Source organism: Petaurus breviceps, unplaced genomic scaffold, assembly GCF_028583685.1.
Source record: "Petaurus breviceps papuanus isolate PSGF00001 unplaced genomic scaffold, PetGlider_PUasm1.0 90994, whole genome shotgun sequence".
In the NCBI taxonomy this organism is placed as follows: Eukaryota; Metazoa; Chordata; class Mammalia; order Diprotodontia; family Petauridae; genus Petaurus; species Petaurus breviceps.
The window spans coordinates 6,813,132-6,840,792 of NW_027187393.1; the positions used below are offsets into that span (position 1 = coordinate 6,813,132).

The following is a 27,661-nucleotide window of genomic DNA, read 5'->3' on the forward strand; positions in this document are numbered from 1 at the left end:
AGCTCAAATGCCACTTCCTCTACTTTGGGTCTCCCTAGCTAGTAGGAATCTCCCCTTTTCTGAACTCTTCTATTTCAGACCTTTCAAGTATTTCAATTCTAGTTTATATACTACTTATTTTTATCTGTCACATCTATTAGACTGTAAACTCTGTGAGAGCAGGGCCTAGTTTCATTCTCTTGTTAAGTTTCTCAGCACCAGGTTCCATAAATGGTGAGTGCTTGATCAGTTTTTTTAAAATACAGAATTTGAGCCATAACCTCCCCCCCCCCAAAAAAATCAGTCCATTTTAGAGTTATTTTCCCTAAAAGTAGTATTTCCAAGTTTAATCACCCACCTTTACCAGACATGGTTTCAAATTACACTTGGCTACTATGTGAGCTACTATTGATGTTCCCTAACTGCCTCTCCTTTCTCCCCTAAGAAGTTCTATCTCCTGTGAATTTTTGTAATTCTTGTGGCCCCTATCCAATACAGCCTTGTGTTAGAGTCATTTCTGTGTATATCTGATCTCCCTTAATAGAATCTGAACTCCCTGAAAGCAAAGGTTGTGTCTTCCTCTTTATATCTTCCTCCCTTCACCCTTTTACCCCATTAGGCCTAACACAGTATCCTGAATGTAGTAGGTGCTTAATAAATGTTGAATGAATGTCTCACCAGGCCCAGGGCTCTACTAAGCTGACCAGTCCTTCGATTAAAGATAGAATTTCAAATCTGACACAGTAACAGCGCTATTGTACGATGACCAACTGTGAATGACTTAGCTGCTCTCAGGAATACAATGATCCAAGACAATTTTGAAGGACTTATAATGAAAAATGCTATCCATCCCTGGAGAAAGAACTGAATGAGTCTGAATGCAGATTGAAACATACTTTTTTTTTTACCTTCTGGGGGTTTTTTTGGTCTGTTTTTCACATGACTAATATGGAAATGTTTTGCATGACTACATATGTATAACATATTAAATTGCTTTCTCAGTGAGGGGGGGAGAGCTAAGGAGGGAGAGAATTTGGAACTCAAAATTTTTAAAAATGAATGTTAAAAATTGCTTTTACATGTTATTGGGGAAAAATAAAATACTAAATTAATTTCACATTCAGTTCTCCCACATGTGATGTGACTAGGAAATCATAAGACAATAGAGAAGTCACTGGGATCTGGAGGAAACATTGATTTGAATCATGGTTGGTTGGTTCTCCTACATTTTTGTCCACACTTAATAGTATTTTATTTTTACCAATTACACGTAAAGATAGTTTCCAACATTCACTATGAGGAGTTCCAAATTTTTTTCTCCCTTCCCCTCCCCCTTCCCCAAAATGGCATGCAATCTGATATAGGCTATACATGTACAACCCTTTTAGACATATTTCCACATTAGTCATGTTGCAAAGGAAGAATCAGAACAAAAGGGGAAAACCACAGGTTCTCCTTTCTAGCTGTGTGACCTTGGGCAAGTCACTTGTAACTTCTATGCCTGCTTCTTCATCTGTTTAAAAAAGGGGGAGGGCGCAGGAGATAGACTAGATGTTTTATGTTCCTTCCTGCTCTAAATCTCATGATCGATCCCAAGCCCAATAAGAAAACTTGTCCTATCACTTTGTATATTCAAACATCCATATCGTGTCCGTTACAGAGAATGCATTGGCAAACTTTAGCCACCAGAGGGCAAAACAAATCGTATTCAATGATTTCCCATGATAGAGCTATGGAAGTCGCAGCGAAATGGCATTTGGAAAATGAATTCATTTCCCTCCTAATAATCCAAACTGAGTGGATTTTCCTGACTCTGGCATATAAATTCCATGAAAGTAAACTCTCCATCTTACATGTGATACAGCAGAAAGACTGGCCTTAAGTCTGAAGGCATGTGTTCAAGCTCTAACTCACTGGGCAAGTTTGTTGAGCCCGTTTCCTCACATGTACAACAGGGATAATACAACTACCTAATTCTCATTTACACTGGGTAGTGAATTGCTAACTTACTTTAACTACACAAAGCTCCAATCGAGTCTCCTAAAGACCCTACCCAAGTCTTGAGTATGGCTGAGATTAAGACTTTGGTGCCTAAATCATTTGTGTGACTGAATCTAAATTTCACTGAACAAATCCCCTTAATAAAAGGATTTGTTCTGTAAAACTTGTACTCAAAGGGCCTCATTTGAGGGTCTAGAGGGCCACATGTGGCCTGCAGGTTGCAGATTCCCCATCCCTGCCATATACTGTCCAGTGAGACTGCCTTTCCTCAAAGCATTTTTGGAATTTTTTCAGGACATTCTTTTGAATATCCTCTATCATGAGAGATATTCATTCTTTGAGAAAGAATTTGATTTCCAGAAACAGCCAAGTGTAATTTGAAACCATGTCTGGTAAAGGTGGGTGATTAAACTTGGAAATACTTTTAGGGAAAATAACTCTAAAATGGACTGATTTTTTTTTTGGGGGGGAGGTTATGGCTCAAATTCTGTATTTTAAAAAAACTGATCAAGCACTCACCATTTATGGAACCTGGTGCTGAGAAACTTAACAAGAGAATGAAACTAGGCCCTGCTCTCACAGAGTTTACAGTCTAATAGATGTGACAGATAAAAATAAGTAGTATATAAACTAGAATTGAAATACTTGAAAGGTCTGAAATAGAAGAGTTCAGAAAAGGGGAGATTCCTACTAGCTAGGGAGACCCAAAGTTTTATGGAAGTAGCATTTAACTTGGACCTTGAAAGACCAGCAGAACTTCAAAAGGCAGAGATGGATGGGTGGAGAAAGGAGTGCATTTCAGGCATGAACAAAAGTAATGAGGAAAGCAAAGAACAAGGTGTGTTCAAGAAAGCGGGTTTGGTCCAAGTGTGGCTGGGGGGGGGGGGGAGGGCGGTATAGGGAATGCACAGAGGATCATAGAAAGGTAGGTTGAAGCCAGACTGAAAGGCCTTGAATGACAAGCTGTTATTTGAACTTAATTCAGGCAGTGATGGAAAATGTTTTCAGCATCCAAATAATGTGACCAGAGATGTTCATGAAGATTAAGCCAGCATAAAAGACTTTGTGGGCTGGGGGAAAAACAGAAGTGGAAAAATCAGAGGAATTATGGAATTGCTTGGAGCAATGCTTGCCTCTTTGAGATTACTGTAGAGGCTTCCAAGATGGTTACTCATTTACATAAATAAGTTTATTTTGTTTATCTTTGAAATTAGTCATATCAATTTAAAGTCATAGTAGGTAGGTCCCTCACATTTCCCACAGTACCCAGTGTTTGGTACAGAGCAAGCAATAAATGTCTCTTGACTGACTGACCAGGGAGACAGTAAGCTTTCAGAAGGCTAGGTGCCTGGTGAAGCTAGAAGCAGATAGACATGGAAGTTTCTGACCTGTGGGGACTTACATCTGGTCTAGTAGAAGGCTATGGAACATTCATAAGCAGCCAGAATAAAAGTTACACATTCCTAAGGAAGATACAAAGTGATCTTTATGGGTGGGGAGGAGGGGGAAGATCATTGCTAACCTAGGGTAGGGGAAGCTTCCTGGAGGTTGGCATTTGAACTGGGGTTTTAAGGATGAGCAGGAGTTTTGAAGTGGAGGTCCAAGAGGATGGAATTCTGTGCAGAGAGAACACTGTAACTTGCTGATCTGCACAATGTTCCCAGGATGTGGTTTGGGGAACAGGTATAGTCCCCAAAGGGCACATTCACTTGTGTGCAACATTCCCCCTCCACACCCCAGAATCCCATCACCCTCTTCCTTAGTATTTAGTAACTTTTCTCTTCTAAATTACTTGAGATACTTCCTACAACTCTCCCACACACAGACAAGTTATGAAATTTTTCAGATTCCCAAGTTAGAGAGAAATGGCCAATTCTCAGTCCTAACATTACCGACCTCCCATGACCTTTCATACTTTCTCAAAAGCTCTTCACTGGGGCCTAATTCCTAAACTCCAGTAATTGAGCTACTCTGGTAGCCTGGGCCTTCTGAAAGCTTAACCTTTGATTAAAAAAAAAAAGTTCTAAAACGAAGAAAAATAGTAGCCACATCTGATGTATACTGAAATAGTTTGGATTTGTGCCTGGAGATTATTTTTCAGTTCTCTGTCAATACAATTTCTACTGATTCCAACATCCAAATCTGGAATCTGAGTGGAGGTTGTGTGACAAGAATCTACAGGAACTGGGAGTCAGGACCTCTGGATCCTGATCTTAGTTCTACCCTTAACTTACTGCATGACCCTAGGCAAGTTACTTCCCTTTCCCTGGGTCTGTGTCAACAGGAGGTCTCTAAGGTTGCAGCCTCTATTCCAACCCTTGACTCAAGGCTTGACCTTGAGTGAGTGAGTTCCCCTCTCTCTGAACTTCACCTTCCCCATCTACAAAGTGACAGCCCTGTACTAGATGACCATAAAGGTCCTGGGACTTGGGTTCTTGAGGGAAAAAACAGCAGAGGCAAAACCAAACACATTTATTAGAGTTCAACTTCAAAATAAATCTTCATGTGGTCATGAGGAGTCTAGGAAAACTTGTCCAAGCAAAGCCAACTTGGAAGTAAAGGGTTGGCTGGGACACCTGAGCAGTGGAACACTACGCTTGGAGCCCTTTTTACCATTCATCTCCATTTGGTTTTCTGAAGCTGAGGCATCTTTCCCTTTTGTTGGGATTTCCCAACGGCCGGGGCCAGCAGTAGCTTTCCTTAATGTGGATTTTCGGCTTCGTGTAAGGGAGTAAAATTCCCTCATTAAGTCTTCTACTTCCCACTGCTCTTCCTTCTGTTTTCTACAGCAGTGCAAGGCTGCAGGGTCAATGGGGTGAGCTTCGGTGTTGAAGACATAACCTCCGGCTCCCAGGATACATTCCCCATAGGGTGTGATCACTGCATCAAAGGTGGAGCCATTGTTGTGAATGAAATTGGTTGGGTCAAACAGCAGGTAGAGATATTTGACAGTCTCAGCCAGGAAGAAAGATTCCATCCGGTTATCCAATTTGTGATCTCTCAGGTCTTTAATCTACAAGACAGGAGAGAAAAGGGAAGTCAGATCATCACTAGAAGCAGGTACTCCATTCAACTGTTGGAACAAGCTGAGAAAGTCAGTAAAGGTGAAAAGTGGAAAACGAGATCCATCTCAAAGGTCTGTTGCTGAAACCTGCTTTTGATTTTCAAGTTACTTGAAGAAACTAATCGAGTTTACTGGCACCGATGAGTCAGATCCACTTCAACTGTTTGGGATTAGAAAAGTGCTTTCCCTTTAACAATCAATTCTCAGTGGATTTCTAGCTTTATTCATAAATGTGACTCAGAAAGGATTTGGAACAACCAAGAACTGTTCTTTTGCTGTTTGGCACAAGCTGAGGAACTCAAAAGGCTTGTTCCTCTGTTGCTCTGTCTTGGAGTACCTCCAAAGGGCAGCAATGAGTCCCAAGTCCCCATGACCTAACTGCCTAGGGACAGTGACAAACTGAGAAGAGCTTTCCAACTTCTGACCCCTTTTAGTCTGCTCCAAGACTGGATGTGGAACAGCATGAGTGTCAGTGGTGGGAAATGTCTTAGGGAAAGAACGAGCTCTGACACAGCCGGGGCAAAACAGATGATGTAGGACTGAAGCAATGGGACCAGGCCTGAGCTACTATGTCTGACATCGATATAGTCAATACCCTTTTGACCATGGTCAGCTACCAAAACTGAACTGGACAAGATCTTAAGAGAGAAGCTGATACAGATTCCTCTCTATTTCTTATAGAGGTTGGGAGAAGGAAAAGTAGGAGGTGAAGTATCACCAAGGTTGTTCCACATTCTAAAACTAATAGGGTGATCTAAATGGTTAGTGTTTGAATGAAGAATGAAACTTAATTCCAGTAAGATGCTGGAAAATACCCAGGAAAATGAGAGACAGAGACAGACACACACACACACACACACACACACACACACACACACACACACAAAGCAAGGCACAGAGAGAGAGAGACACATAAAGACAGAGAGAGACAGAGAGTAAGAGAGCGTGCATCGCACAGCAAAAAAAGAATTGGACTAAGAACCAGGAATCTTCATTTTTGGTCGTATACTATTAACACACTACTCCCTATGCCCGAAGTACATTCCTTTACCCCACCACATCTTCATTTGTCCAAAATCCGTTCTGTTATCCCAAGCCAGGCCTACAAATTACCCTTCCCAGGCTGGACCAAAGCACTCCCTCATCTGTATACACATAGCTCCTTGTTAAAACTACTCTGGTGATATAACCACAAATCAGAATGTGGTATCTATGTGATTTTTTCCCCTGCTTCCTGTGCTCACTCTACTGTGAGCTCCTTGAGGGCAGGGCTTTGTAAATAAGACCTCAATACCAAGTGCTTGATAAGGGTTTGCCAAAATTAACCTACATATTCCATAGTACCCAGCACAAGATCTTATAAGAATAAGCAGGCTCTCAAGTGTCTGTGGACTCAGTGATAGTGAGCAGGTCACATCTCCCTTCTAGGTCACCATTTCCTCATCTGTCAAGTGGAGGACTTAGACATGACATCTGAAATCCCTTCTAGTGCTGACATTCTAAGACACTAAGGCAGTGCAGCTATTCTTCAATCACGGTGGATTAGGAGCTGGAATGGGTCTCAGAGGCCATCTAATCCACCCCTTCATTTGACATACTGGGAAACTGAGGTGCAGACAGGTAAAATTGCCCAGGCAGTAAGTAACAGAGGTAGAATGATGCATCAGTCTACCAATGCAATCTGGGAGGACCCTAGAACTGAGCCTTCTTCCTGGATATGGAGGCAGAGCATGTAGTAAAGGGTATGGTACAGAAAAATGCTAGCTCTGGGGCACATTCTCTGTTGTTAACACCACAGACCTTTCTATTACATGGGGCAGGCTCAAAGGGCAGCACAAACCACCATTTGTAAGATGAGTCGAGAGAGTTGAGAGTTTGGTGTTGAGGACTGAATATATGCAAATATTGGCAGAAAATAGCTTTTCAAAAATATGTGTGCTCTTTATGAAACTTTAGAACAGAGCTGTGGTCAGAAACAGGTGTTCAATCCTGCAATCACTATCCAGGCTTGTCGATTCCTTCTCTTTCTTCATAAGGGTTTGATGGGGTCTGGATTATTCAGAATCACAAAATTTCACAGGTTATTTAGTTCAAGTGGAGCCAAATGAGAATCTCAGCATCTCTGACAAGAACACTTGTGACTTAGAATTTAAGTTCTAATAAAATGTTATAAAGTTTGGGCCTCAACAATAGTGCACAGTTCAACAAACATTAAGCTCCTACTATTCTAGACACTATGGGGGCTACAAGATGAGTAAGCCATGGTCCTTGCCCTCATGGGGCTTACAGTCTAGATAAGACTATGCTCAAATACCCAAAATAAAAAGCAATGAATACTATGTACACATGTGAGGTCTAAACAGTGCTGCATTAAAAAAAAAAAAAAGTTAGAAGCAAATCATTATTGAATGGGAAGGAAATCAATAAACATTTTGTGGAGAAATTTTGAAGTCTGAGTGGAATTTCTTTCTTTTTTGCTTTTTGGAGGGCAATTGGGGTTAAGTGACTTGCCCAAGGTCACATGGTTAGTTTTTGTGTTAAGTGTCTGAGGCCACATTTGAACTCAGGTTCTCCTGACTCAAGGGCCAGTGCTATATTCACTAGCGGCCCCAGAATTTCATTTTTTAAAAAATAACATTTTATTTTTTCCCAATTGTATGTAAAAATAAATTTTAACATTTATTTGTAAAAATTTTGAGTCCCAAATTCTCTCCTTTCCTGCCTCCCTTCCTTGAGCGGAATTTCAGCTTGGAGGGTTGAGAGATGAACAAAGGGAATGGGGTATACTCAAGAGATCAGTCAGTTTTATGGAATAGATTGGAATAGATTGCATGGCTGATGGTGGAACAGACATTCTGGTAAACATTTGGAACTGTGCCTCCAAAACCACTAAAACCCAGCAATACCTCTCCTAGGTCTATACCCCTAAAGAAATGGAAGAGGAAAATAACCCATTGTCGCAGCAACCACACTGGCATACCCAGGATGGCTGTTAGCACAGGTTCTTAGATCTGCTTTACTAGGAAAGATAGCTGTTTAAGGGATCAACAATCTTTTTTAAATTATATTCATTAGTTCAGGGGAAAAATCAGCACCCTGAACTTCAGAGAAAATCCAAACAAAGAAAATAGAGAAAATATAAGCAGAGAAATAAAGACCAACACACAGGACTTTTAACTGTCTGAGAAATTAGCACAGATCAACAGATCCAACTGTCTGACCAAGGCAATACATAGTTACCAGAGAGAGAAGCACCAACATCTGGGTTTTTCAAAGCCAGGGAGTTCCTTAATGGCTACCAGAGTCTCATCTGGCCAAATCACAGGAACACTCTTCCAATGAGTGAGCCCCAAAGCAAACTGCTAACCTCAGAGTCTATATATACCCTTTTGACTCAGTGCCTAATTAGAAATTAACAAAGGGTGTGAAAGCCTTCCTACAAGAAAGTCTCCCCTAAGCAAGCTTCCCTTAATGGGCTCCATGGTAAGGCCTATTAATGGGCAGGGAAGATCTTAAATCCCACTAATATTACACCCATATATACAAAAATATGTTTGTAGTGGCAAAGAACTGGAAACTAAGGAGGTGCCCATCAATTGAGGAATGGGAGAGAAAATTATGGTATATGAATGCAATGGAATATTATTGTGCCATAAGAAATAACAAAAGGGATGTCTTCAGAGAAACATAACACTTGAATTAACTCATTCAGTCAAGTGAGCAGAACCAGGAGAATAATTTGTACAAAGACAACATTATAAAGGTAAGACTTAAGAACTCTGATCAATGTAATGACCAACCATGATTCCAAAGAACTGGTGATGAAGCATGCCACTTATCTCCTGATAGAGAGAAGTAAGATTCAAGATGAAGAATGAAACTTACATTTTTGGACACAGCCAATGTGGGAATTTGCCTTGGATGACTATGAATTTTGTTACAAGGTTTTTGTGTTTCTTTTTTCTTGTGAATTGGGGGTAGGGGTATTAAGTGAAAAATAAAAGAAAACAGAAAAAGAAAAAGGAATAGATTGTATGGGACATACTATAAGAAGAGATGAGAAATACTGTTTGTAACTAGAGTCTGAAATTTACTCTGTTGGCGTTAGGGAGTCAAGGAACTACCCCCAACTAGTCAAAAAATTGTCTCCCTTTATCGTCACCTTCTGAGCTGGGGACTCATAATACTCTTCCCAGAAAGAGTCCTCATATTTGTATAAAATATGCCCTGGAAATGCTCTCCTTTCACAGACCCTTTCACAAAACTAGCCAGGTCCATATATATCCCTGTGGTACAATGGAAAGAGCCCTGGCCTGAGAGCCAGGAGACTTGCATTTAATCCTGGCTCTACTAGTAACTTGCTTTGTGTCCTTGGGCAAGTCATTTCCCCTCTCTGGGCCTGTTTCCTCTTCTGTAAAAGGCTGGTCTAGATCAGAGGGTCTTACCCTTTTTTGTATTGTAGACCCCACTGGCAGTCTGGTGAAGCCTGAGTAACCCTTCACAAAATCTTTTTAAATGCATCAAATAATAGGTAGGATCGCAGAGGAAATCAATTAGATTGAAAGAATGATCAAAATATTAACAAAGTAAATTCACGGACTCCTGGTTAAGAACCACTGGACCAGGTGATTCCCTAAAGTTGCATCTGGTTCAAAAGTTCTACTATATATTGATTTTTATGCCTTTGTTTTCAGTAAGGAGACCACGTGCTATCCTAAATCCTAAGAAGTAATGCCTGGGTTAGGGGGCCTAAGAAGAGCAGGAACAAGCAATTCTCATCCTCAGGCATTGCAGCTGGAAGGACCTCCAGGGACCCAAAGATCCACCCCTCTTAAGCAGGTCAGGCTACATGGCTTCTTAAGGGAAGAGATTCTCTCAAGGTACACTGCATAATCCAGTCATCTCCTATAGCCCAAACAGCAAATAAATGAAACAAAATGTTACAGGGGAGAAGATAGAACTTTTTCAAATCCATCCATGCCCCTGTTTAGTCTACCCTCCAGTGCCAAGACATAAGACAAACAACAATCCCATGTTATGAACACAAGGACTGAGGATTACAAAAGGCTGGGCTGCCTTCCAAACTATTCACAATGTTATATGATCCAGGGCAACAAGTCTTTGGGTTTAGGGAAAGGGCGGAGTGGCTCTCATTCATACTGGCACTTAAAAGATTACAAAGCCCCTTATGTATAAATCTTATTTGATCCTCACAACAAACACAGGAGAGGGGAATGAGAGGGACTTTACAAATGAGGAAACTGAGGCTCAAAAGATATCCACTGACTTGTACAAGACAGAACAGCCAGTAAATAGCAGAACTGGCATTAGAACCCAGTCAGGTCCTCCAACAAGCCCTTCAATCAAGAAGTATCTATTAAGTACCTACTATGTGATGGGCACTGTGCCAGGTATTAGGCATACGAAGACCCAAATGCAACAAGCCCTGCTCACAAGGAATTGATCCTTTCCTGGGGGAGACAGCACACACACACACACACACACAAAAGTATATGCAAAATATATACAAGGTGATGAGGCTAGAAAAGTCACTTAACTCTGCCTGTTTCCTCATCTGCCAAATGAGCTGGAGAAGGAAATGGCAAACTACTCTTGTGTCTTTGCTAAGAAAACCCCAAATGGGATCACAAAGAGTCAGACACGACTGAAATGGCTCAGCAAGGACAACAATGAGGATGGTGGGGAGAGGAAGGAGAGAAAGAACAACTGGCATCTGGGAGGGATCAGCAAAGGCTTCATGTTCAAGTTCTGAAGGAAATAAGGGATTCTGGGAGGTGGAAATGAGAAGGGAGCTTCTTCTTGGCATAGGGGAGAGCTTCACAAACTACTTCCCTTGCCTCCTTAACTAGCACAAGGAAAAGGGCCTCCGTGCTCGTGTAGAGCAAGTGCTTCTTGGGTAGTGAGTGACAGGGCTCCTCCAGACTCCAGCAGCCACCAGAGGGGGCACTGGGCCAGACCTCTGCATCTTCAGAGACACTTACTGTTGCAAATCCACACTCCACCTTGCTGATTTTCTCAATGGACTCCACCGCATCTCTGCCGAGTTCTAAAAGCGTGGGGTCCCTTGTGGCTTGGTAGAGGTACATAGCACTCTCAATCAGTTCTGCAAAATCCAAAGCAAAGTCCTTCTTACAAAGGGGCAGGGGGCAGGGTCAGGGTAGATCTGGGTGGAGGCAAAGCCATTGGTCAAATCTTCCCATTATATGCTCTGTCCCCCTGGCCAAGTGTATCCCATTGGGCACAGAAGTGAGTGTCTACTGCCATGTTTTCTGCTCTATCACAAGGATGGAACAGGGTGAAAAATAGTCCTAAAGCTGGCCAGTCTAGGAGAGGACGAGCACAAGAATGAGAGACAGAATTCCCAAACCAAGCCTCCAATTTACTAAGTTTGTGACCTGTACAGAAGGTACCCAGAAGGTTGTTGGGGCAACAATCTGAGCCCCAGGGAACAGGAATTAGGCCAGGGGATACTCAGCTCTCTTCAGCTGATACCTCCCAAATTCAATCCTCCTCCATTAGAAAGAAATAAAGCCTTCTGGGAAATGGACACTCTCATCTGACCTAAGTTCTCCCCTTCTTCACCCTCCCACCCCACCCAGGCTCTCCATTCTTCCTCCTTGGGGAGCAGGGAGGCCATTGCTGGTCACAGGGCAGAGGAATGGACACTGGGCTAGGACCCAGAAGACTTGGCTTTTGGTTCTGACTCTGCTACTAACTCCTTGTGAGACTTTGGTCAAGTCACAACCTCTCTAGGTCCGAGTTTGTTCATCTCTAAAAATAGAGTGTTGAACTCACTGATCTCCAAGTTTCCCTCCAGTTTCTAACATTCTGTGATCCTGTGATTCTGAACATGTACTAAATCCCAGGCCTTCCACTTCATTTTCTCCATCTGAAAAGGGTCATAACACTTTGCCTGAACTCAAAGGGGTTGTGAGAATCTATGTATGTTGTAGAATCACAAAGCATAAGAGCTGGAAAGGCCCTCAGAGACGACTAGATAAAACATCCTCATTGTTCATAGAGGAAATTGAGTCAGGGAAGAAGCATAATACGTTGAGTCAGGGGCAGAGCTGTATTTAGAATCCAGGCATCCTCCGTCCTAGGGCCTGGGTTTCTGGTCAGGGGTCTTAGTGACCTCCCTCCAGGCAGTTAACTGGAAGGGTATCTGTCTGTGAAGCTATGTAAGCTCCCTCTCTCCTGATTATCTTTTAAAAGCAAATGCCCTCATGGAAGAAAGATTGGGAAACCCCTTAACTGAAAAGCCCAAAATAAAAAGTGTCAATTTAGGCTAACTACACCCTTGGAAAAAATTTAACCCATTCCTTAGTTGATTCTCATGCCCATCATACATCATAAGCCCAGAGCTGCCTGTAACTTTGTACCTCCCCCCATTTTTTGGGAGAATCTTCACCCAGCTGAAAACTGATTGTAAATTTCTGGAATTCAGGGGGAGGAAGAAGTAAGAGGTAAGCGCCTCACCCCTGGAGAGAAGGGGGAGCTGGAAGCTTTACTCTTCCCACCATCTCCAATGATCTCCATGGCATCTCCCACAGTCATTTCCTAACTCCCCCAGCCTCTTCTGGGCTCTGGTTGTTTAGTTTGGTATTGGGAGAACCTAGGAGTGTAGCCGAGAGGCCAGGCTGATGCTTCCACTCACCGGGCCGAAGTGGGTATCCTTCCCGTTTCTCTACGGTGTAGCCCTGGGGAATGTTATAGAATTCTGGCAGCCCTCCAAACTGCTTCCACACCGTGTAGTAATTGAGGAATGTCCTCATGGCATTGTCAATGTCCCCAATGAGGCTCTGCAAAGAGAGACAAGCTACTCAGTCATATAATCTGTGACATAGTCTGTCCAGCTTGCTGACACCACCAGAGCCAAGCCCTAGAGAAATAGGTAAAGGAAATCAAAGGCAGATGGTGCCATGGAAAAAGTAATAATATTAATAATAGCATACATCTAATAAAAAAAAAGGATAGCTAAATGCTTTAAGGTTAGGAAGCATTTTACAGGACTCACAGGAACCTAAAGAGCTGCAAGGAATCTCAGAGACAATCCACGCTAGTTCTCTCCTGTTACAGGTAAGGAAGGACCAATGCAGAGAAGAGGGAAGCATCTTGATCAGTCTTCCTAAATCCCAGCCCAGTATTCTCCCCCACTTCCCTACAATGCCACCACTAGTTTGCCAGATTCAAAAGACCTGGGTCCACAGTTCTAAGACCTCCAGCAAATCATGCTACCTCTCGGGAAGCTGAGTTTCCTCATCTATGAAATGGGGATGACACCTGTCTTACCAGCTGCACAGAGACACTGTAAGGAAAGCATTTTGTGACCTACAATGCTACATAAATGTGAGCTCTCATATCACGAGCACCGCCTATACTCCCTAAGCTGGTCAGTCAACAAGTGTTTATTAAACACGTACTATGCCCCAGGTAGTCTAAGTGCTACAGCAGATAAAAAAGATGAACACTACAGGAACCAGCAGAGGGTGCCCCCATTTTAAGGGTTAATTTTGGCTCCTTTTCCTTTCTCGCTCTGTTTCCCAGCAGACTCGACAGAGATCCCACACCACAAGGAGAAAGCTGTTGCAGACACAATGTCTCCTTGGCCCAAGAAGATTCTGAATACACTTTATGTAGAAAACGTTTAGTGGGGGAACTACCTAGGAACTCCCAGATGACAAAAATCCCCAGCCTTCTCACCTTAAGGATCTGCTAGGAAAATGAAGAAGGTAAGTAAGGGTTAAGATGAAGAAAATGAAGGAGCTGCCCCAGATGTTCTCTGAGGACCCTTTCAGTTCTGAACCAGCCCATCAATTAACAAAGACTTCCTCAGAGCTGACCAGTGACAGGCATTGTACCTGGGAGGGAGGGAGTGGGAAGGGGGTAGTGGTCCAAAGACAAAAAGTTGGCAGCTTCATAATTAAGAAGTTTACATTTTATTGGGGAAGACGTGTGTGTGTGTGTGTGTGTGCGTGTATACATATATATAGACAGATGGAGATATATTTGTGTTTATATACACATGGATATACATATATATCCATATCTAAATGTGTATACACACATCCATGTCTATATATGTACACATGCATGTGCATATAGGCACATATCTGTGCCTGCATATTGTGTACATACATATATGTATGTGCATACATGTTTGCATATAGTCATGTATCTATAGATTTGTGTGTGCATATATCCATGTCTATATGCACGTGTATACATATATATTCATGTGTCTATATGTATACAGATACATACGCATAATACAGATAAAATAAAGGCAAAATAATTTTGGGGGGCGGAGAAGGCACTGGCAGCTAGACACTGTGGGAAAGGCTTCAATTTAAGCTGAGGTTTGAGGGGAGCTAGAGATCCTCTCCTTAGAGGCAAAGGTGGTGCATTTCAGGCATGGGATCCAATTAGTTCAAAGGCATAGATCTTGCTGTCAGGATAGAACTCAGGCCAGTTTGGCAGGAACAATGAATGTGTGGAGGGAAATTATGCCTAAAACCCATGACTCCTGCATCTCGTTCACCTCGGGCTACCCCAAATACAAAAGCAACCTAACTAATACAAATTCTACACTGAAAATAACTTCTTGCTGTGATGAATTCAGAGGATGGAAAGTCTTACACGAACTGAGGCAGAACGAAATAAACAGAGCCAGGAAAACAATATACACAGTGATTACAACAACGTAAACATAAAGAATAGCCACACACAACAGGAAAACCAAAAATGAATGTTGCAAAATTATAAAGACCAAGCATGGCTCAGAAGAAACATCTCCCTGCCTACCCTTTGGCAGAGGCAGGAGGCACAAGCTATGCCCATTGCGTTTCCAGATTTTTTTGATGTATTTATCAGTTATGGAGATTTTTTTCCCTTTCCTTTTGAAAAAAGCTATTTATTCAATGGAATGGTTCTCTGGATAGAGGAGGAGAAAGGATACTGGGGGAAACGAAGGTGATTTTTTTTAAAAAGACCAATAAAAACTTCTTTTAAAAAACCTACGCATTTTTATTTTCACAGTAAAACTACAACTCTGATCATTCCCACCTCAAGCCTGGCCAACAGGCTTCCAGGGATTGAAAGATAAGCATTCTTACCTGCAAACCTGGCCAATAGGCTTCCAGAGACTGAAATACTGGCATGGAAACAGTCCCTTTGTACATCTGCACCCATAGGTACCAGTCATCAAAACGGGTGTAGTTCCGAATGGCTTTATTATACTCTGCAGTGGAGATGGGTTAGTCATGTCAGGGAATAGGAAACCAGCCCTCATCACTAAATGGGGATCAGTGCATTAATACAATCCAACAAGGAGCTGCCAAAGCTGGAATGGAATTGCAATGGTTCAAAATTCAGTAAGTAAAGGGGTAAAATGGTCAATCTTCAGGAATACTTCGTCCCTATCCAGTAGTTCCCTTTTCAGGTGCTGTCCTGTAGACCAAGGGCAAAGGAGTCAAGGAGCTGTTCTCTGCTTCTTCTCCAATTTGGACCCCTATGTAAGGCCTCTCCAGGCCTGGCCAAGGCTGTCTTTGCTTGCCTCTCAACCTGGTCTGCAATCAGCTTACCCTGGTCCTTTTCTCTCCTGAAGCTTTAACTCCTGTGATGTGGAAAAAGAGATCAAACTCATTCTGCTTGGCCCAGAGGGGAAAGTTAAATTCGACAAGGAAAAGTGACTTCCTAACAGGGAGGAATTTCCTAACAATGAGGACTGTCCAGCAATGGCATAGGTTACCACCAGGGGTGGGGAACCTGCAGCCTCAAGACCGCAGGTGGCCCTCCAAGTCCCTAAGTGCAGCCATTTGACTGAATCCAAGCTTCACAGAACAAATCCCTTAATAGAAGGATTTGTTCTATAAAACTTGGACTCAGTTAAAAGGCCGCACCCAAGGACCTAGAAGGTCACACATGGCCTCGAGGCCAAAAGTTCCCCACCCCTAGGCCTGCTATCTGTTCCTACACAAGGAATGTCAGGGGAACCCTGCACTGGGTGAGAGCTTGGAAAAGATGACTTCTAAAATTCCTTCTGGCTCAGAGGCTTGTTAGAGGCTACTGCTTTGAAAAAGACAGTAGTAGCATTCCCAGGGATTGTCTCCCCAATTCCCTTATCTGTACTCCTGGCACTACAGAAGCCTACAGAAATTGTTCACATGCTTTCTATGTCTTCACTAGTGCCAACAGTCTATCCATTTTCTCACAGCATCAAGGTAGGTAGGTGGGTGCAGGCTCAGTCTTCTTGGGCTTAGGACCTACAAAGTCAGAAGCCACAGAAGCTGTCCCTAAGTTTCCTTATTTCTTGCTCTTCTTGTCGATGATCTAAGCCTTCCTATAGTTAGTCCTTAGTCCCAGTGTTAGGATCTGAGTTCCCTTCCAGTATTTCTTTGTAGCTGGGAGGCCACTTTGTCCAACCTGAGCTTGGGAAGGGCCTACCAAGTTGGAAAAAGAGTCAAGCATGAGTTCTAGGCCTATATTTTGAGGCCCAGACAATCTAGCAAAGTTTGGAGTTGCTTCACTGGGTTAGCCCCACTGAGTAGAGAATATTTTGGCCACAGACATGCTTGAAGGTCATCTAACTCCCATGTTAGACAGCATCTACTATCAAGATTGCAATCTAAATTGGAGTAGGGAGTACCAACATCAATGAAACCACACATTACTGAAGTGCAATCTTAGAGACTTATGCCACATAAAGTCTCTGCTGCAATACAAATTAGGGTTACCAAATGACTCCAAGAAGATTCTAGAAAGTCAGGCTCCCAAATTCCCCACCAAACATGGGACAGAGCAGAGGGAGCTATGGGAAAGAAAAACCAACAGCCCAATTCAACAGAAGCCAGAGAAGTCACGTCTTCTCCTTCCAGCAAAAACCACTCCAAAAAGCAGGTGCCAATCAGTCACCAGCTTTGAGGTTCTGGTTTCTGCTGTCTGGGAAATGCCACAGATTTGGTGTAAAGGTCAAGAGACTCCTCTTATATTGTGATAATGTATCACTGTAGCGGAATTTCATCATTAAAAAAAAGGTCCTAGCCCTCATGTAGGCCTAAAGGTCACAAGGAGTTCCTGGCATCTAATTTAGCTTTTCAAAACCAAAGGCTGGCGCCCCTAAGTACAGGTACTCCACCCACACGCAGAGAGATGGAATCTTTCTTACCCAAAAACATGGACATCAGCTCTTTGTCCTGAAGCAGGATAGCTCCCTTCACCAGGTACTCGAAGTAGGAATCCACACCAGCACCTATGCCAGCATCCTGAGCCACCCACTTGCCTGTCACCACATCAATGTGGTTGCCTACCTGTGAGAAAGAAGCAGGTTCGAATCGAGGGTCCACAGCCAAGCCTCCCTGCCACCTCATATAACACCTTAACACCTGCACAGCTTCCCACCCCCACCCAGAGGACACATGTAATTCAGGCATACAGGGAAACTTTCTTCCCATCATACCAACAGGATCTGTTATCAGCTTGGATATGGGATCCATTACAATATTATCAGAAACATTTCTAGAAAGTATAGTCAAATGTTCTGGAAATTTGAAAAACTCAAGATGAAAACACTCAAGGACCCTTTCTATTCTTTGAATTGCACTTTCCTGATTCCCCACCTCCCCCCGCCCCACCACATCCATTCTAATTTGGTGGCGGTCTATTATAAGAGACTTATGGACTCCAGAAAAAAGCCCGGATAATGAGTCAAGTACCATTCTGCACTTCACCTCTCCAGGTTTCCCTTGGCCTGCCTTCACCTCCTGGCTCAAAGCCCTTTGCCATGGAGGCCATCTCAATGAGTCAAACAGGAAGAATATCCTCCTACTCACCAGTCCAATATCTGACCGGCTTTTCCATAATCCCTTCAGGGCCCTTCTGGCTACATCCTCAAATATTGGGTCACCAGTCAGGCTGCTCAGGGTGGCAAATTCTACAATGAAGGTCCCTATCCCAGCAGTGCAGGTCACAGGAGTTTCTCCGGGATTCACACCATGCATCAAGTTCACTGTTCCATATGGCATTCCCGTGGGAGTCTGAAAAGCTGAATCACAGAGACAGGAAGTCTGGGCAAGGAGCTAGAGGCCATGCTCAGGTAAAGCCCGTACCAAGGCTGATGGGGCACTCAGGACACTGGGAGTTGAGGTTAGAGCCCCGGACTACTGATGCAGGTCCTGAAAAAAAAGGGGCCAAACCTGGCATGTTAGTCCAAGGGCAGGAAGCAGACTGCCTGCCTGCAGCTAGCAGGCATGTGCTTTTGTGGGGATTTCCTCTTCCCAGAACCTATACTTCCTCAAATTCCCTAATGGTAAGAGGCTTAGAGAATCTCACTGTCCAATAGGCCCAGGAGAGTGTTATAGCCAAAGGTAACAATGGAAATGTTTGAAGAATTTAACATTGTCCTAGAACAAACAGCCAGGCAGGGCTCCCAGCACCGTGAATCACACAGGATATACCACTGAAAAGGAAGCTGCCAGTATGTTATAAATGCTACAAAGCCCTGGACCTGGGCTTTCCTCTCTCTAGAAGCAAGTAGCATGTCAAGAGAATAAAGAAATGCCCGTATGTGTTTGTGTTGGGGATGCTGAGGGTGGTCCATGTTTACACACAGTTAGAAAACTTCAGTATCCACAGAGTTGTACTGCTGACTACACTCCTACTTCCAGCAGGGATGGTGAGACCAAGGTATGGCTGGTAAGCCTTAGCCCAGTACAAACATGGCTTTCCTCCAGCAGGCAAGCATCTGCCTGTACCATGCTTCCACTACAGCTGGGTAGCAGACTTGGAAAGGAAGGAGTAAAGGGTTACTTATTCAAGGCAAGGGACTTATACCTATTAGGCCCTCCTTAAGCAATACTCCTTCCCTGCCAATAGCGATGAAGTCAGCTTATTCAACCCTAAACCAATTCCAGGAAAGTAACAGCAAATCTTCAGAGCAATCAATTCTCATTTCTCCCACTCCATATTTTCTGCCTGGGCCCAGAGGGGGAAGGGAGAACTATTTACAATAAGAAATCAACTTACACCTAGGCCCACTGTGTCTAGCGAGTGATACCAGACACAAGTGACCCATGCCCACCCCTGGAAGTGGGCAAAAGTGTGTCCGTACCTGGAAGAAGCTTTCGAGCTGCCTCCTCGGCCATTCTCAGGAGAGGTCCTGAACAAGGCCATCCTGCCTCCACCTCTACTCCAGCCTTCTTGGACAGCAGGTGAGCCGACAAGAGGCCTCCTACCACTGAAGAATAGACAGCTAGTTAGTGCTAACAGCAAGAAACTTGATTGCTCATTCATGCAAAATCAAGATGCTGAATGCTTAAGAAGAGATCAAAGGATCATAAATTCAGAGCTGGAAAGGATCCTTGGAGGCCATTTAGCCTAACCCCTTCATTTTTTTTTTAACAGATGAAGAAACTGAATCTGAGATAGGTTAAAGGCTTACTCAATAATCACAGGGGTAGTAATAGTAAAAGAAGTCTGAGGATGAAAGCCTGTGGGCTTTTTAACCTTGTGATGTCTGAAATGAAGGTATCTCCCTTCCCTGACCCTTTTCCACAAGGAGGGATTGCTCTCTTAGACTACTAAGTCTGGTGGTGGTTCCTTGAAATTACTTGTCTTTCCAAAGTCAGCTCTCTTCCGCCTTCCCTCTACTTGCCTAGTAAAAGACCCAGGCCCTTTTCCAAAGGCTCTGGGCCCCTGAGGTCTCCTGGGCAGCACTCACCTCGAATGTTGGTTTCAAACACAGAGGCATTGACATCGATATCAAAATCCACACTTTCCTGAAGCACATCAACAACCCTCTGAAATTCAGTGACATTTCCCAAAATCTGAAAGAACAAAAGCAGGAAATCCCAGGAGAGGTAAGGCCATTGGGGGCAGGGAGGGAGAGGGAGCTAAAGAAACAAAACCCAAGATTTATGAGCCCTGCCCTGGCACTTCCTCCGAGGATCCAGCTTCTGATCTTAGTCTCAGGTTACTTCTTTTCCCCTCTGTGAATATGCTACGGGTGCTGTCTACTTAATTAACAGGAGAAAAGTTCTCAAAGCCAAATTGATGAGCTATGTAAGGAAAATACTTGAGAGTCAGGAAAAGGAAATCTTCCCCAGTTCCTATCCCCAACACTTTTGTTCAGGTCACTGCAAAAGTCACCCTTCCTGCTTCCAAGATGAGCAATTAGGCAGGGAGATCAGAAATCAGGCAGGGGAATCCTAGCCCCACTTCTGCCTCTCTGTTCAAGCAGGGAGTCTCATAGTCAGAGGCTATGCCCAGGCATTCACCCATCAAGTAAATCTGCTCCTAACCCTGATTCTGACATTTTAAAATACTGTATTGTGGCCACTCTTTGCCATGGGATTCAAGGCCCCCAAATAACATGGACTCTACCTACTTTTTTGCCTCATGCTTCATTACTCTCCCATGTAAAATCCTCCATTTTGGCCAGACCAACTCTTACTGTCCTCATTACAATAATGCCTCATGCTGATTCTGCTGCTAGGAAAGCATCCACCCTAATTTGTCCATACTTATCCTTTAAGGCCCAGGTAAAGATCCACACCTCCCTACAAGAAATTATCTTGGTTACTTCAACACAGAGGGATCTCTGACACCTCTGAACCATAGTACCTATAGTGTACCATTCACTGGGCACTAAGTAGAGACTGCCTTGTAACCTCTCATATTATGTTATGTTATGCTATATTGTTATGTTATGTTATGTTGTGTTGTATTATGTTACATTATATATTATTCTGTATCTTACAGTTTAGCTTTCCTGATTCCGAGGTAAGATGGGAAGAGTCTTGTCATTCTATCAAAAATGTAAGTACCCTGAGGATCAGAATCACATGTTCTTCTCTGCATTTTCCTCACTGCCCATAGCACTGTCTTGGACTCTTAGAAGCTAATACAAGCTGAGCCTGGCAGGCCCTCTGGACTGTTCTGATCTCCATTCCTGGGGCAGGTCAATGCCCCAAAGAATTGGCAGGACCACAAACACTCTCCTGAGGAGAAGCCAATCAAGTGGGACTAATTCTCCACAGCTTCAATTGAGTGATTTGATATTATCGATTCTGAATAACCAGAGGAAAAATAGGCAGGGGTGAACTGAAGAAAGAACAACATGAGAAAGGAAACAAGAAAGAAAATAATACACTTACTAACAAGGTGTCCAGGGCATCTATAAGTGTCAGAGAAAAACTGCAAAAAGACAAAAAAAAAAGTGTTTCTTTTTCTAACATTTACTTATTTTTTAACATAAGTTTTTTTTAAAAAAATTTGAGTTCCAAATTTTTTCCTCCCTTCAGTCTCTCTCCCACACATTGAGAAGGCAAGTAATATGATATCCACCATACATCTGAAGTCATACAAAACATATTTACATATTAGCAATGTTGTAAAAAATAATAAAGTGAAAAAAAAAGGTTTCAATTTGCAGCATCCATCAGTTCTCTCTCTAGAGGTGAATAGCATTCGTCACCATGAGTCTTTCAGAACTGTTGTATCCACAATGTTCATTGTACTGATCAGAGTAGATAAGTCTCTCACAGTTAATTACCCTTACAATTACTGCTCTCATTATGTATAATGCTCTCCTGGTTCTGCTCATCAGTTCATATAAGTTTTCCCAGGTTTTTCTGAAACCATCTCCTATGCCATTTCTTACAGCACAATCATATACCACAACTTGTTCAGCCAATCCCCAATTGATGTGTATCCCCTCAATTTCCAATTCTTGCCACCACAAAAAGAGCTGCTTACATGTTTTTGTACATTTGGTCCTTTTCCTTTGATCTCTTTGGGGTACAGACCTAGTAGTGTTACTGCTGGGTCAAAGGGTATACACAGTTTTATATCCCTTTGGGCATAGTTCCAAATTGTTCTAAAGAATGGCTGGACCAGTTCACAACTCCAACAATGCATTACTGTACCTATTTTTCCACATCCCTCCAGCATTTGTCATATCTTTTTCCTATCATGTTAGCCAATCTGAGAGGTGTGAGGTGATTATTTCAAGAGTTGTTTTAATATTTATTTCTCTAATTATTAGTGATTTAGAGCATTGTTTCAAATAACTACTTGATTCCTTCTGAAAACTATTCAAATCCTTTGACTATCAATTGGGGAATGGCTTCTATTTTTAGAAAATAGCTCAGTATTTGAGAAATGAAGCACTTCCATTATTTACTGAAGATCCTTTAAGAGATGTAGGGAGTTTCTCAGGGTCTCAACTACTCTAGCTCAGTCGACATCTATGCAGACTTAAAGCCCACACTATCTTAATACCTGCTTTCTGAAAGTAATTCTATAGTTGTGAGTGATTCAAACCCTAAGGGAATAAAGAGGCCTAGAGTGAATGCTGAGCACAGCATTGAAAAGTAAAGAGAGCAAGTAAAAGAGAGAGGATAATCAATGGAAAGCAAAAAAAGTATCAGGAAAGACAGGGTATCACTTCCCCCCCCATACACAATCTATTACATCAATTCTGGCAAGTGAGACCTCTGTAATCTGCCCAATATACCCCAGTGACAACAATCAGGCCAGAATCTCACTTTATAGCACTTACTGTTGTGCCTTCTCTCTGCCCCACCCCACAACAACACAGGCTCATGAAATGATTATTATACTATCCATCCCCCTCACTCCTTCATCTTTCCCTTCTTCCTCACCCCACCTCCACCATGCAAATTATGCCAATCTTTCAAAGATATCAACTCCTCAGACAACTCCAGTCAACATGCAATACTGTTTTTTGTTTGCTTGTTTGGATATTTTTTTGCTTTTTGGGGAGGGGAAGGGGCAATTGGGGTTGTGACTGGTGAGTGTTAAGAGTCTGAGACCCTATTACAATACTGCTTTTCTTGACTGCCAGTAGAAAGGCTGACTATGTCCCATATACTTCAGCATTTGATCCTAGCCACTAACCACTTTTAAACCTGTACTACTAATGGATCATATTTCCATAGCACTTTTATGTGTATAAAACACTTTTGTTGTAAATCACGCAGTGAGATAGGCAGTGTGTTGTTTTTTTTAAAAACAGATATGAAAACTGAGGTTAAAAGTGACTTGGTCAAGGTCACACAGCTAGTGTTGGTACCCAGCTTCCAGGAAATCCTGATTTCCTGTCTCCAAGACAAATGTTCTATTACAATATTAGCACTAACCAGGGCCTTGAAGAAAATCATGCTATCGTAGATTGCTATTTCGTGTGTATTCCTCCCCAGAACACTTAGGGCTCCAATCTGTCACTGAAGTTGTTTATCCCTGGACAAGCCACACCCCTTCTGGGGGCCTCGGATTCTCCATCCCTCCCCATCCCCCCCCTCCACCCCCAAAGAGGAGTAAGAGTAGGAGACTTATTTTTCTAACTGCTCTAGCAGCTCGGACATTGAGTGACTCAGTGCTGGGCTTAGAATAGCCAGTCCTGTTCTGAATCCCCGCCCCAAACAGCTCAGCTCCGCTAGCCGAGAGCTCTTCCGGCACCAGGTCCTGGAGGTCAGAGGGACTCAGGCCCATCTCCAGCTACCCGGCCAGGTCAGCAGCCCGATTAACCCTTGGTACGCCCCCACCCCGCCATCCGGCCCTACCTTCCCCAGGTGTCCTGCCCGTCGCAGGTGAGCGGCCGGAGCTCGTCGTAGGGGAAGGCGTTCTCCAGGTAGTTGTTGTAGGCATGATAGAACATGGACTTGACTCGCTCCCTGAGGCAAGAAAGAAAGTGGGAGTCATGAGGGGCAGAAGCAGGAGAGAAAGGGAGAAGACGAGGTCCGGGTGGAGTTGGGGACAAGAAATGAAATGCAAAACGAGGGAAGAGCCAGGAAGAAGCAAGACAAGACATAAAGGAGAGGATCGGGAAGCGAGGAGGAATCAGGCGGAGGCAGGACAAGACATTAGGAAATCAGGAGGAAAGATGAGAAATCAGGAGGCGAGAGGAGAAATCAGGAGGCCAGAGGAGAGATCAGGAGGTGAAAGGAAAGCTCAAGAAGCGAAAGGAGAGATCAAGAGGGAAGGTGAAAAATCAGGAGGGAGAAATCAGGTGGGAAAGCGGCAGCCTGATTCCTGCACCCTGCTGCCCAAGCAGGGGGGCCTCACCCACGGGCAACTGCCCAGGTGCTCAGCCCCGGACTCCAGGGGCAGAGGCGGGAACTTGGAACCTGGGAGTGGGGGTGCAGTGGGGGGAGGGGGGAAGGAGAGGTCTCGTCCCGCCTCCTCCCCAGACCCGGACCCTGCTCACCGGTAGTGGGCTGGATCGGGCGCGGGGCCCTCGGGCTCGGGCGCATTGTGGTGCAGGGGAAGCAGCGCGCACAGGAGGCAGAGCGAGTAGAGCGGGCACCGGGGCATGGGGCACAGGTGCTCTCGGGCGACGCCGGCATAGCCCCGCAGCCGCCTCCACCGCGCTTCCGGGGGTCTCCTGCGCTCCGTGCTGCGCCTGCGCGCCTCGCCACCGACCGCAGCATACTACAAGACCCAGCATGCAACGGGGCCGCGGTGTAAACCGGGAACTGTGGTCCCGAAAGCTGAGGGTGGCTGGTCTAGTTTCCAGATCCTGTTCTGCTCAGATTTCATTATTCCTTCCTTCTCCACCCCTTACGAGACAGTTAAAACTGTCAGGATCATAGACTTAGAGCTGGAAGGAGATCTTGGAAGCCATCTAATTCAAACCTCTCATTTAACAGATGGAGAAACTGAGGCTCAGAGAAATTGAGTCACTTTCCCAAAATCACACAGACTGACCTGGGATTCGAACCCAGTCTCTCTGTAGAAGGTAATGACTGTAAATAGGGCACTGGACTTGGAATCCGAAAATATGTCTTCAAATCTCACCTCATGACAGTTACTAGCAATGTGGCCCTGGACAAATCTCTATGCCTCAGTTTCCTTATCTGTAAAATGAGGGGCCCTTCATGGTCCTTTAACTCTTTGATCTTATGATTCCAAAACCTAGCTCGATTTTCTCTGTACCACCCTGCCTTTCTGTACTTTTTTTTTCAAATGCTTTATTAACTTCTGATTTACATCATTCATTTCTACCAGATTTTGAGTTACAAATTTTCTCCCCGTTTTTCCCCTACCTACCGCCCCAAAATAGCAGTCCCACAAGATATCGCCTCCTCCAATCTGCTCTTTCCCATATCTTCTCCCATACCCCTTTCGACTTTTCCAGTGGATCTCTATGCCCCAGTGCCTGTATATCTTATTTCCCAATTACATGTAAAATAGTATATATATTTGAATATTTTATTTTAAAACTTTGAATTCCAGATTCATTCCCTTCCACCCTTGTGACCCACCCTTACTGGAAAGATAAGCAGTTCAGTATAGGATGTACATGTGTGGCTAATGCAAAACAATAACATAGTAGATATATTGTAAAAGACTGACTATAGGAGCAGCCAGAGAGTAAGAGCACCGGCCCCAGTGTCGGGATGACCTGGAGGATCGAATCCTGCTCAGACACTTAGCATCCACCCAGAAACACCTGGCCGTGTAACAATGAGCAAATTACTTAACCCCAATTGCTTTAAAAAAAAAAAAAGGACTGACTATATTTCCTCCCTCCTATCCCACCTCCCACTTGTTCTATTCTCTACTTTGATCCCATCCCTTTTCAAAAGTGAGTGCTTCCAACTTCCCTCCTCCCCAGCCTGCCCTCCCTTCCATCATTCCCCCCTCTCATCCCCCCCCCACTCTCCTGGAGGGTGAGATACCCTATTTAGTGTGTATTTCATTCCCTCCCCAAGCCAAATTCAATAGGAATAAGGTTGACCCATTCCCTTTTGCCTTCCTATTCTTCCCCTTCATTGTAACCATTTTTCCTTGCCTCTTCTGTATGATAGTTTACCCCATTCTGTCTCTCCCCATCTCCTCTCATTATATTCCTCTCTCACCTCTTAATTTCACCTTTTAAGTATCATCCCTTGCTGTTAAATTGGTCCTGTGCCCTCTATCTATCTATACCTGTAAGTATATATACACATATTCACATATGTATACATATGCCCATATACCCTCATATATAGACACTTATATATTTCTATTCCCTTCAACTACTGAGAAAAGTTTCATAAGTTACAATTATTGTTTTTCCATGTAGGAATGTTAATAGTTCAACTTTGATAAGTTACTTATGATTTCGTTTCCCTATTTACCTTCTCATGCTTCTCTTGCTTCTTGTATCTGAATGTCAAATTTTCTGTTCAACTCTGGTTTTTTTCAGCAAGAATGCTTGAAAGTCCTCTATTCCATTGAATGACCATATTTTTCCCTGAAACATGATACTCAGTTTTTCTGGGTAGGTGACTCTTGGTTTTGGTTTTTTTTTTATGAGCAATGGGGGTTAAATAACTTGCTCAAGGTTACATGGTCAGTTATTTCTGGGTGTGGTACTAAGCGTCAGAGCCCGGATTTGATCCCCAGGTCATCCTGACACTGGAGCCGGTGTTCTTACTCGCTGAGCCACCTGGCCGCCCCTAAGCAATTGGTGTTAAGTAACTTGCTCAAGGTTACATGGCCAGGTGCTTCTGGGTGGGTGCTAAGTGTCGGAGCCCGGATTTGATCCCCAGGTCTTCCTGACACTGGAGTCGGTGTTCTTACTCGCTGAGCCACCTGGCTGCCCCTGACTCTTGGTTTTAATCCCAGATCCTTTGCCCTCCGGAATATCATATTCCAAGCCCTTCGATCCCTCAGTGTAGAAGCTGCCAGATCCTGGGTTATCCTGATTGTGTTTCCACAATATTCAAATTGTTTCTTCCTGGCTGCTTGTAATATTCTCTCCTTAATCTGGGAATTCTGGAACCTGGCTATAATATTCCTAGGAGTTTTCTTTTTGGGATCTTTTTCAGGAGGTAATCAATGGATTCTTTCAACTTCTATTTTGCCCTCTGATTCTAAAACATCAGGGCAGTTTTCTTTGAGAACTTCCTGGAGGATGATTTCTAGGTTCTTACTTTGATCATGGCTTTCAGGTAGTCCAATAATTTTTAAATTATCTCTCCTGGATCTATTTTCCAGGTCAGTGGTTTTTCCCATGAGATATTTCACATTGCTTTCTATTCTTTCATTTGTTTGGATCTGTTTAACAGCATCTTGATTTCTCACAAAGTCACTAGCTTCCATTTGCTCCAGTCTAATTCTGAAGCAAAAAGATTCTCCTCATTGAGCTTTTGAGATTCTTTTTCCATCTGGCAAATTTGGCTTTTTAAGGCATTCTCCTCGTTGCCTTTTTGAGCCTCTTTTGCCATTTGAGTCAGTCTGTTTTTTAAAGTATTATTTTCCTCAGTCAGGCTGTTGACTCTCATTTCATAATTTTCTTGCATTGTTCTCATTTCTCTTCCCAATTTTTCCTCCACTTGTCTTATCTGCTTCTTAAGGTCCTCTATGGCCTGTAACCAGCTCTATTTTCCTTTGAAGCTTTTGGTGCAGGAGTTCTGACTTCACTGTCTTCCTCCTGTTCCATGCCTTGCTCCTTTTTGTCCCCCAAATAGGAGTGTAATGTTGAAATCTTCTGTCTGCTTTGTTTCCTTTGCCTGGTCATGTCGCCACTTGACCCCTGGAGCTTTTTGCCACAGTAGGACTCTGCCACCAGACAGGGGAGCTTTCGTCACA

At 43.5% G+C, this 27,661-nt stretch overlaps 1 protein-coding gene across 1 annotated transcript; it reads right to left on the bottom strand.

The window, feature by feature from the left end:
- Nucleotides 1–4,435: 4,435 nt before the first annotated feature.
- On the bottom strand, nt 4,436–24,545 carry EDEM2 (ER degradation enhancing alpha-mannosidase like protein 2). Its single transcript, XM_069077779.1, is given in 12 exon segments — nt 4,436–4,993; nt 11,047–11,168; nt 12,723–12,867; nt 15,181–15,305; nt 17,232–17,373; nt 17,896–18,107; nt 19,173–19,298; nt 19,782–19,887; nt 21,217–21,256; nt 23,647–23,757; nt 24,291–24,415; nt 24,417–24,545. Coding segments are annotated over 12 exon segments (1,872 nt in total). The 5' UTR covers nt 24,531–24,545; the 3' UTR covers nt 4,436–4,489.
- Nucleotides 24,546–27,661: the final 3,116 nt, after the last annotated feature.